General features: G+C 40.3%; 1 protein-coding gene across 1 annotated transcript in view; it reads left to right on the top strand.

The window, feature by feature from the left end:
* Positions 1-799: 799 nt before the first annotated feature.
* stx8 (syntaxin 8) overlaps positions 800-12,354 on the top strand; it is a 195,281-nt gene continuing 183,726 nt past the window's right edge. The window contains exon 1 of the mRNA XM_043714649.1: positions 800-895. Within this exon, the coding sequence (XP_043570584.1) occupies positions 800-895 (96 nt within the window). The remainder of the gene's footprint in view (positions 896-12,354) is intronic.

Raw genomic sequence — 12,354 nt, 5'->3', positions numbered from 1 at the left:
TCTCATCCTCTTCAAGTGCTCATGTCACCCCCCCCCCCACCATCTCTATTATCATCTAATCCCTCCATTTCTGTAATTTATAGATCCCTGAGCTACCTGTCGTGTTCCAGTTCTGACCTTTGCATATCCCTATTGTTTTAAATTATTGCCGAACCTTTGCCTAATGTACGTATTGCTGCCAAATTACGAAACTCTGAAATTCCCTTCCTAAATTTTCTCTTCCTTTAGTATTGCACATACCTCATTTAACTGCTGCTTAAAATCTCCCACCTTGATCCATCTTTTTGGTCATCTGTCCGTAATGTGCCCTTATGTATCTCCGTGTCAAATATTATTTTGGTGATCCAGAGATGTGCTTTGACAGTCTGTCACTTTAAAGAACACATTATCCCAGTGGTCATATCTGAATTGTCATTGCTAATTTAAATGCAGTAAGATCCCTTCAAGAGCAATGAACTGAATTATTTGTTTTGATCATGCCCTTATAATTAAGTCTGAATCGTTAATATCCACTTGAAACATGGGAACAGACAGACATTGGGTATGACATGTCAACTAAGTGACATCATCCTGAATTTTGCAGCCACTTCTTTGTGCCGCATGGAGTCGTTCAAGTCTTTGTACATTCAAGAAAGGGACTTGGAACTCATTTTGTGGCACAGACAAAGGGGTAACCAAATATGTCATGGGAAAATGCTATTAAAATGTATTTCAGTGCTATTTAAATACACAATGTGAGCATTTTAATCTGATCAATGTTTGGATATCTGTAATAGCCATTCCCTTGTTCTATAGGTTAATGAAATATGATTCCACCTGCCATCTAGCACAGGAAATTGCTGAAAGTATTCATGAACGTAATAGACAGAAGAGGACAGGAGGTAATCATTCAAAGGTAAGTTTAAATGTGGTTGCTATTAGTTTGCTGTTCCTTTTTATTTGAACATTGCCTGCACAGTTGATATACTTTGCATTAAGTGAGAAAACACTACCTTTTAATTTAAATATACTGGTTGATATGTGTATTCCTATTCACATTATTTTTGGTTTCTGTGTTTCTCATTTTTAAAACTTAGCAATATATGGCTATAATAATGTGGCACCCCTGAGGTATCCTAGTTAACAGATCTCACAACACCAGATTATAGTCAAATAGGTTTATTTGGAAGTGCTAGCTTTTAGAGCGCTGCTCCTTCATCAGTGACTAGTTACCTGATGAAGGAGCAGTGCTCTGAAAGCTAGTACTTCTAAATAAACCTGTTGGATGAAAACCTGGTATTGTGATTTATAACTGTCCACCCCAGTCCAACACCGGCACCTCCACGTCATCGGTTTTTCCTAGGTAGGGATGTAAACTAATTACTTTTACCTGTCAAACATCCAGTCACAGAGATCTACAGCACAATAAAAAGCTCTTCAGTCGAATGCATCCATGCTAGTCAAAAACAACCACTTATTCATTCTAATCCCTTTGATTCTGGGATCTGCATTAATAATTTATAGCACCAGTGGAATCAACTGCAATTTGTCCGATTCACTGGCTCCATTCTGAAGTGAGAGGGGACCACCTATTGGTTAGTGGTTTCTCACTTCCAATTCTAGTCACTAAGGATACATGGACCCTAAAGATGTTGTTAAACTTGAAAGGTTTCAGAAAAGCTTTACAAGAATGTTGCCAGGGTTGGAGTGGTTGCGCTCCAGGGAGAGGCTGAATAGGCTGGGATTATTTTCATTGGCGAGTCAGAGATTGAGGGGTGACCTTTATAGAGGTTTATAAAATCATGAGTGGCATGGATACAGTGAATAGCTAAGGTCTCTTTTCCCAGGGTAGGGGAGTCCAAAATTAGACGACACAGGTTTAAGGTGAGAGGGCAAACGTTTAAAAGGGACCTGAGGGAGAACCTTATTACGCAGAGGATGGTATGTGTATGGAATAAACTGACAGAGGAAATGGTGGAGGCTGGTACAATTACAACATTTAAAAGTCATCTGGATGGGTATATGAATAGGAAGGGTTTAGAGGGATTTGGGCCAAATGCTGGCAAATGTGATTAGATTAATTTCGGGTATCTGGTTGGTATGGACGAATTGGACTGGAGTGTTTCTGTGCTGTACATCTCTATGATCCTATCCTTGGAATTATCATTATCTTAGGGCTATTTACAAATTTCTCAAACCCAGGATTCAAGGCAATTTAATCTATCATTGACTACAGTTCAGCCTTCAATACTATTATCCCCTCGAGACTGATTACTAAATTTAGTGATCTCAGACTAAGCCCCACTCTCTGTGACTGGATCCTCAGTTTCCTGACCCACGGGCCACAATCAGTGAAGATTGGGGACAATATTTCATTGTCACTAACACTCAACGCTGGGGCCCCCTCAGGGGTGCTTACTCAACCCCCTACTGTACTCACTGTATACTCCCGACTGCGTCACCAAATACCTGAACAATGCCATTTACAGGTTCACTGATGATGCCACCATAGTCAGTGGAATGTTGTGGTTCTGTTCGCCGAGCTGGAAGTTTTTGTTGCAAACGTTCGTCCTCTGGCTAGGCGACATCATCAGTGCTTGGGAGCCTCCTGCGAAGCGCTTCTTTGATGAGTGGTTGGTATATTGGGTCCAGGTCGATGTGTTTGTTGATGGAGTTTGTGAATGAATGCCATGAATCTAGGAATTCCCTGGCTGTTCTCTGTCTGGCTTGCCCTATGATAGTAGTGTTGTCCCAGTCGAATTCCCAGCAAAACCAAGGAATTCATTATTGACTTTCAGCAGGTTACTCATGCCCCCCCCCCTACACGTTAACAGCACAGAGGTGGAACGAGTGGAGAGTGTCAAGCTCCTGGGAGTGGTTATCCACAACGAGCTTCCTCGGATTGTGGACGCACTGGTCACAAAGGCCCAACAATGTCTCTTCTTCCTCAGGCAGCTGGGGAAATGTGGCATGACGGCGAATTCTCTTGCCAACTTTTATAGGTGCGCCATCGAGAGCATTGCGTTTGGATGCATCACTGCCTGGTATGGCAACTGTACCATTCAAGATCGGAGGTGGTTACAGAGAGTGGTGAACTCGGCCCGGACAATCACAAAGACCAACCTCCCATCTATAGAATCCATCTACCAGGCCCGCTGTCAAGGAAAGACCGCCAGCGTTCTTAAAAATCCTGGCATTGTCTTTCAACCACTTCTACCATTGGGGAGAAGGTACAGAAGCCTCAATGCACACACCAGCTGGTTTTGTAACAGTTTCTACCCTACTGTTGTTAGAATACTGAATGGACTCACAAATTCTTAACATTCGCCTGTACTTATGTTTTTGTTTTTGCTGCTGTTTACCTATTATTTACTATCTATGCTACTTAACTCTGTGATCTGCCTTGTATTGCTAGCAAGACAAAGTTTTTCACTGTGCCTTGGTACACCTGACAATAAATTCAATTCAATTCAATTCACTCAATGCCACAAGAGTTTAATACCTGGGCCCTGGGATGGATGGATTCTGTAGGCCAAATAACGTTGATCTACAGATCTACAATGAAGTTAATGGTGCTGAGCTTTCTTTATGTGCAAATGTTACAACAATTTTGAATATGGTTAAACACCATTTTTCACAAGTTACTGTCCAAATTGTTTGCAGTACAGTGGATAAGAACTAAATTTGTCTCAGAACATTTGAAGTCTTTTAAAACTTTCTGGGAACTGCACCATGTAGTGACACCTTGTCCAACAAAGTGCAACACAGTAAGCAACTGACGGCACAAAATGTGAGTGTAGAGAAGCATTGAAAGCAAAAGGAGTGAGAGAAGGATCTTTGCTAAGAACCCTCTCCACTCCTTCTATGCCTCCCTCAACTCCCCACCCTGCTTCAGCTACTGCCTCATCTTCTGCCCTCCCATCTTCCACCCTCTCCTCTCATCTTCTTCCCCTCCTCCTCTATACTCAAAGGCCTGTGGCTCCAGGGTTGGTCAGTGAGTCATCTGAGGATCCACAAGCCTCTAGGTCAGGAACTGAAGATGGCAAATTGCACAGTTTTGCAGTGTGCCTGCTTAAATAGTTGTGTTGTTGTCTGCCTGTTTATCCAGGTCCCAGGTGCTCAGTTTCTGTCACTATAGCTGGGTTAGCTCACAGTTTAAGTAAATTGCCATGCAAATCAACCTGAAGTATGCAAAGACAATTTTAACAAATAGATGTCCTACTGCAGCAAATTAATAACTGATATGTTTGTATGCAAGTTTCATATCCTATTTTACCTCCATGATTATTATAACTTTTACTGTAAAACAAGGCAGTGCTCAGTAATAACCAATTCATCTGGAAGTGTTTTATTTTGATTTGAATGTTTCTTATATAGCTGAATACTAGGATGGTATGGAAGTGAGGAAAGTTTAATTTTCTGAGAATTCTATTCTCTTTTGTTTCCCCTACTCTGAGCAAAGGGTTTAATTACACGTGTCAGTTTCTGGGATTTCAGCCACAAATGTTTCTGGAAAATTATGGGTGAGATATTTATTGTTGCTTCCAGTATGTGCACAGTAATAGTTATTCCATTAAGTTGATGTTTGGGATATATTTCAATTCCTGGGGTCCTTTGAAATACAGCATGAGCTGTGCTGAGTCAAAGACCAATAAAAATATTCCAGTTTGAAGTTAACTGCTGATTTAAGGCTATTAATGATAATTGCTGCACACTGATTTCCATGTTTCTTTGTGCTGCCATATTATTGTTGAATCTCTGGCCTGAAAGCAACAGGAAAGTTTATAGTGGGTGTGAAAGATTTGTTTGTATGCATATTTCAAGCCTTTCTATGTTTTGATTGATTTTCTTTAAGAAGTGGATAGTTACCATATATTAAAAAAAAACCTCATTATATCTTTTCAGGTATGAAATTGTGATTTGAAGACTTCTAAACGGCAAATGCAGCTGGTTTTAGTTGACTTGGCAGAGAGCACAAGAATTATATTTTCACCCCTAATCATGCATACAGACACTATATTTTTGCAAAATACATTCAATTGTATGTCTATAGTTTAGAAGAGAAAGAAAAGTGATGTACAGATTTTCAGTTCAATTCACATTACACAATTGACATCTTACTCTGTACCTGGAAGTATTTGTGTATGTTTAAAAAGAAATCACTGATTCAATTTGGTAGAAAATACAGACGGATGCTTTCCAGACACATCCATCTTGTACTAGACTTTGCAGCAGTGCTGCCAAATGTTAGAATAATTTCAAACTTAATTGCACAGGATTTTCATGAATGTAGCAACTGAGTGCTTCCAGCATTCATGCAGCACGGTGTGCGCATTGGCTGGCTGAAGTAAGTTAGCTGATCAGGATGTTATTTGTTGAAGCAGTTTATTATTTAGTTATATATCATTAAGGTCTATATGCTTTTATTTTAACGTAACATAATCCCCAAATGAAATGAGCATTAATCCAGGGCTAGAGTTAAGTGCATGTGCAGATAGTGTTTGAGGTGAAATGCACATTTTTAAAGTAACCATATACTGAGAAGTAGGTTAACTCTGTTGATACAGCTTCAATCAAAGCCAATTAAATCAAATTGTATCGGAAACTTGAAGAAGAGTGACAAAGCATCAATTTAAAGTAAAATTCAGATGGAAGTGCTAAGTCATCAGCATTCACAAATGGTAATGGTTATTGATCAGGCCAAATTCCTGTGGTTGACATCACTTCATATTCAAAAGTGTCATTAATATTAGATTCTTGAAAGATACAGAAGACCAAAGCAGGTCAGTGTAGTGACATGACACTTTGAATATTTCAAAGCAGTCATTTCAATGGGCTGAGAATTGGCAGATGGAGTTTAATTCAGCTAAATGCGAGGTGCTGCATTTTGGGAAAGCAAATTTTAGCAGGACTTATACACTTAATGGTAAGGTCCTAGGGAGTGTTGCTGAACAAAGAGACTTTGGAGTGCAGGTTCATAGCTCCTTGAAAGTGGTGTTGCAGGTAGATAGGATAGCAGATTTACAAGGATGTTGCCAGGGTTGGAGGATTTGAGCTATAGGGAGAAGCTGAATAGGCTGGGGCTGTTTTCCCTGGAGCATCTGCGGTTGAGGGGTGACCTTATAGAGGTTACAAAATTATGAGGGGCATGGATAGGATAAATAGACGAAGTCCTTTCCCTGGGGTGGGGGAGTCCAGAACTAGAGGGCATAGGTTTAGGGTGAGAGGGGAAAGATATAAAAGGGACCTAAGGGGCAACTTTTTCCTGCAGAGGGTGGTGCGTGTATGGAATATGCTGCCAGAGGATGTGATGGAGGCTGGTACAATTGCAACATTTAAGAGGCATTTGGATGGGTATATGAATAGGAAGGGTTTGGAGGGATATGGGCCAGGTGCTGGCAAGTGAGACTAGATTGGGTTGGGATATCTGGTCGACATGGACGGGTTGGACCGAAGGGTCTGTTTCCATGCTGTACATCTCTATGACTCTATTGACAGAATATGTCCAATTTATTCAGCTTTTCTTCAAATAAAAACCCTCTCATCCCTGCGGCTAATTACATGTGTTTTACTGCACCACCTAGAATTCTTCCTTTGATACAAAGATGATAACTACACCAGATCTGGTTCCACCAGATATAGTTTCACCAAAACCCTTATTTTGTTGCAAGAGTTATTAATGCGTGTACTCCAATCTATTTGCAAGAAAGGCGGCCGTGACATTGCCTTCCTACTTGCTTGTTGTATTCACATGCTAAAATTCTCTGCATCTAAGCCTTTCTGAAAATCAACATTTAGAAGGTGAATGCCTTTACAAAAAGTTTTTATTTTACTGCTCCTGATACTAAAGGGGCAGCACTATGGCTCAGTGCTTAGCACTGCTGCCAGACAGTACCATAGCCCTGGGTTCACTTCCAGCCTCTGGCAACTGTTTGGAGTTTGCATCATAGCAAGTTTTGAGAAGATTTATAGCTCAGGTTGAGTTCCTGAATGTAGATTTGCGTCACCATACTAGGTAACATCTTCAGTGAGCCTCTGGAAGCACTGCTGGTGTTTCCTGCTTTCTATTTATATGTTTGGGTTTCTTTTGAGTTGATGATGTCATTTCCTGTGGTGCAAATACCGTGCAAGAACTGTAGCAACCACTACACTGGACAAACAGGCAGAAAACTAGCCACCAGGATACATGAACATCAGCTAGCCACAAAATGACATGACCCTCTCTCATTAGTATCCTTACATAGAGATAAGGAAGGACACCACTTCGACTGGGAAAACACATCCATCCTAGGTCAAGCCAAACAGAAACATGCACGAGAATTCCTAGAGGCAATGGCATTCCAACCGGAACACACTCAAGAAACACATTGACTTGGATCCTATTTACCACAGCCTGAGAAAAAAAACAGGAAATGACATCACCCTCCACTTTTTGTCATTTATATAAATTATTTGGATATGAGCATAAGAGGTATAGTTAGTAAGTTAGCAGATGACACCAAAATTGGGGGTGTAGTGGACAGTGAAGAAGGTTACCTTAGATTAGAACAGGATCTTTATCAGATGGGGCAATGGGCTGAGAAGTGGCAGATTGAGTTTAATTCAGATAAATGCGAGGTGCTGCACTTTGGGGAAACAAATCTTAGCAGGATTTATACACTTAATGGTAAGGTCCTTGGAAGTGTTGCTAAACAAAGACACCTTGGAGTGCAGGTAGATAGGATAGTGAAGGCAGTGTTTGGTGTGCTTTTTTTATTGGTCAGAGTATTGAGTACAGGAGTTGGGAGGTCATGTTGCGGCTGTACAGGACATTGGTTAGGCCACTGTTGGAATATTGTGTGCAATTCTAGTCTCCTTCCTATCGGAAAGATGTTGTGAAACTTGAAAGGGTTCAGAAAAGATTTACAAGGATTTTACCAGGGTTGGAGGATTTGAACTATGGGGAGAGGCTGAACTGGAGTATCGGGGTGACCTTATAGAGGTTTACAAAATTGAGGGGCATGGATAAGATAAATAGACAAAGTCTTTTCCCTGGGGTGGGGGGAGTCCAGAACTAGCAGGTATAGGTTTAGGGTGAGGGGGAAAGATATAAAAGGGACCTAAGGGGCAACTTTTTCATGTAGAGGGTGGTACATGTATGGAATGAGCTGCCACAAGAAGTGGTGGAGGCTGGTGCAATTGCAACATTTAAAAGGCATTTGGATGGGTATATGAATAGGAGGGGTTTGGAGGGATATGGGCCGTGTGCTGGCAAGTAAAGGACTAGATTGGGTTGGGATATCTGGTCGGCATGGACAAGTTGGACCGAAGGGTCTGTTTCCATGCTGTACATCACTAGCACTCTATATCACCACAGGAAATGACATCAACAACCCAAGGAAACTCAAACATATAAATAGAAAGCAGGAAACATCAGCAGTGCTTCGTCCAGAAGCTCACTGAAGATGTTACCTAGTATGGTGATGAAATGTCTGAAAATGAAACTTCTAGCTCAGTGAACAAACCTACATCCAGTTTGCACCTTCTTCCTGTGGGTTTCCTCCAGTATCCTCTCTCAGTCCAAATATGTGTGGGTTAGGTGGATTGACTGATCGAAATAGCCTATAGTATCCAGGGATGTGCAAGCTATATGGATTAGACATTGGAAATGCAGGGTTACAAAGTTAGGATAAGAGGTTAGGTCTTGGTGTGGTGCTCTTCAGAGGGTAAATGTATACCTGATGGGCCAAATAGCCTGCTTTCACACTCTAGGGATTCTCTGCTTCTATGGAAGTGAATGACTTACCCAGACTGCACTCCATCTGCCATTTGTTAACCACTTAATTAACCTCTCTGTCTCTTTGTAGCATTTTTATATCTTCCTCATTGTTCGCTGTCCTAATCAGTTTGTATCATGAGCAAGTCTGGATACATTACTGTTAGATATCTTTAGTCTGACTCATTAATATTTAATATAGATTGTAAATAGCTCAGGCCCAACATGACTCAATAGCTTTGCCAACTTGATAATTTCTGGTTTCTCCCAATCTGCTGATTCCTGTCCATTATCCTGTCCTCTTATGTTAATGCTTCACAAGCACTTCTATTTTCTGTATGAACCTTTTGAGCAATGCCTTATCAAATGTTATTTGCATGTCAAAGTATTCTACATTAACAGCCTTCCCTCAATCCACCTTTTGGTCCACCTTGCCTAACTCCAAAAAACCCAATAAATTTATTGAAAAATCTTTCTCTTTTGAAATGCCCAAAATACTATCATTTTTTAGATGCATTGTTAAGACTTGCTGAAATTTCCTTCTGAGTAATGACAGGCCAGCTGGTCGAGTGCGGCCTGTGTACCTATTATCTCTGCTGCTACTTCTTCTGGATCCCCAAGGTGTAGGTTATTAGATTCTTGAGGTTGTTAGCTTTTAGTCCCTTAAGTTTCTCCACCAATACTTTATCATCGTTTATAATTGCTTATTCTTATTAAACATTTGATTACTCTACATTTCCAATGGGTAGTTCGTGTCTTATACTGTGAAGATAGATACACAATAACTATTAATTGTAAACCGAAAGAACTGCGGATGCTGTAAATCAGAAACAAAAACAGAAGTTGCTAGAAAAGCTCAGCAGATCTGGAAGCATCTGTGAAGAGAAATCAGAGTTAACGTTTCAGGTCCAGTGACCCTTCCTCAGAACATTATTTAATGTTTCTGACAGTTTCCCATTCCCCATAATCATTTCTCCTTCCTCAGCCTCTATGAAACCAAGGTTTAATTTAGCTGCCCACCTTTTTATATAGCTGTAAAATCTCTGACAGTCTGTTATGTTCCTGTTAGCTGACTACCTATTATTAGTCAACATTTTGGTCATCCTTTGGCAAGTTTCTAAAGTATGCCTAATCTTCAGGCTCACTATTATTAAAACGTCACAAGTCTTTTTTAAAAATCTATTACTGCCTTCAATTTCTCTAGAGAACTGTAGATTGATCTTTGTGACTTGTTTTTTTTCAATTGAAGGGTTTTTTTGTGAAGCAGCTTGAATTGTGCTTTAAATATTTCCCTTTTGTATTATTTACAGGGACACAATCCTTTATCCAAAATCCTTGGGGCCAGTTGTTTGTCGGAATTTGGAATTTTTTGATTTCGGAATAAATGACATTTTCACAGTGAATTAAAAAAAATTACCCTGACATCAGACACACGTGTGAATCGTACAAGTGCTGAGACACAATTGACGCCTGTCAGTGCTGGGCCATGCCACGACATCACATTGGAGTGACGTGGTTCGAGTGAGTGTGAAGTTGCATACCTGTTCACGCGCCATAATGATGCTCCACACTCCACGAGAAAAATTTCGGAGCTTTCGGATTTTGGAATTTTGGATAAAGGATTGTGTCCCTTTACCAACTTTTAGCCAATTTACCCAAGCATTCTTGACCAACTATCCCCTCACACTTAAGTAATTAATTTTGATAAATTTTAAGATTTTTGTTTTAGACTGGCATATATGGTTCTCAAACTTAGTTGTATTTATGATCACTTTGTCACAGAGGATCTTTTACTATGAAATTAAACCTGCCTTAGCACATAAGACTAGATCCAAAATAGCTTTATTCTCTGTTGGTTCCACATTGTATTGTTCCAGGAAATGCCACTAAATCATTCTAAAGCCTTACTTTCTAGATTACCTTTGCCATTGGTCCTGTCCTTATACAAACTCCTCGATAATTGATTACCTAACCTTTTCTGACCTGATGATTCCAATCTCCACAAATACTCATTCTATTCCTCATCTTATAAGCCAAGGGCATTTTGATTGCTGTGTCATCCTTTTCAATCAGAATTATGTTGAAAAGGCAGGCAGAATGAAAAAGAAATATGTAGAAAATTCGTATTTCCGAACCTTGGTGTATAATTTGGTCCAAGAGTTAGGGATAGCCCAAAAGGATGTTTGAAGTTGGAAGTGACTTTAAAGCAGCATATTGAGGAGCAATAGATATGATCAAGACATGAACCTCCTCACAGATGAGAATAGTTTACTGGTCTTGGAGTGGACAGAAGAATGCTCATCTAATTGATTGATGTTGCAGACTTTTCAAAATAATCAAAATCCCAGCTTGGAGAAACAGGCAATCAAACTGATCTCTGTTGCTGGAGGTGGCAGCCTCTTTTGTTCTCAGTCTTGTTAAGGTAGCAAAATATGTTTGCTATCATTTGCTAAATGTGTACAACTCCATTTTGAAAAACTGCTCTCTAAAGTGATTTTTATTTCTCTTGAATTATCTAATTCCTAAGGGCTTGATTGTTGTCTCACATAATCTCTTACCCACTTAGCCATTAACAAGGGACAGTTTCTAAGTAATCCCTACCTCTATCATGCAGTCGATGAAGGTACTTCATTGCTGGGATATTCTGTTAATCTTTACAAAGACAGTTGGTTTGTAATCATAAGATTCAAATTTATCAGGTTTAGAAATGTCTTGTTGTAGAACCTGTGCTCGAGTCATACCAACATCAGAAATAATAGACCCACATTGTCCTGTCTTTGTCAGCCCAGCAAGGTTCAATGGAATATTTCTTGAGGACAGAGAGAGCTGTTTCTGTAATCAATAAGTTTCTTTAGACTTTAAAAGGTTATTATACACTCATTTCTTATTCTACAAAACCATGTCTCTAGTAGTTGAGTTGGGGAGTGGCACGGTGGCTCAGTGGTTAGCACTATTCCCTCACAGCACCAGGACATAGGTTCGATTCCAGCCTTGGGCGACTGTCTGTGTGGAGTTTTCACATTCTCCCCGTGTCTGCATGAGTTTCCTCCGGGTGCTCCGGTTTCCTCTCTCAGTCCAAAGATGTGCAGGTCAGGTGAATTGGCCATGCTAAATTGCCCATAGTGTTCGGTGTCGAGGGAAATGGGTCTGGGTGGCTTACTCTTTGGAGAGTCGCTGTAGACTTGTTGAGCCAAAGGGCCTGTTTCCACACTGTAAGGAATCTAATCTAATCTTATCTAAACCACTATCTTCATTTGTGCCTTTGGTGTGTCTATTTGATTGCAAATTGTATGTACTTTAAGATAAAGAGCCTTCAATCCTTTTTTGTACTACTGTTCTTTGCATTTCTTTGTGAAGGAAAATCACTGTTAAACACTATCCCTTCCTGTCTCATCAACTTTACCAAATCGTTGCATTGGTCAAATGCCTAACTTTTCAAATTTCTAAATCTTTCTTCACCTGAGCCCTCTCTGCCTCTTTCAGTTTTGAGGAGACAGGAAGGTCTGCAGATGCTGGAGATCAGAGTTGAGAGTGTGTTGCTGGAAAAGTACAGCAGGTCAGGCAGCATCCGAGGAGCAGGAAAATCAACATTTCGGACCAGAGCCCTTCCTAACCTGTGC

This window comes from Chiloscyllium plagiosum, chromosome 24 (assembly GCF_004010195.1).
Source record: "Chiloscyllium plagiosum isolate BGI_BamShark_2017 chromosome 24, ASM401019v2, whole genome shotgun sequence".
NCBI lineage: Eukaryota > Metazoa > Chordata > Chondrichthyes > Orectolobiformes > Hemiscylliidae > Chiloscyllium > Chiloscyllium plagiosum.
The sequence above is the reverse complement of the archived record's forward strand: the minus strand, read 5'-3'. Positions and strand labels throughout refer to the sequence as shown.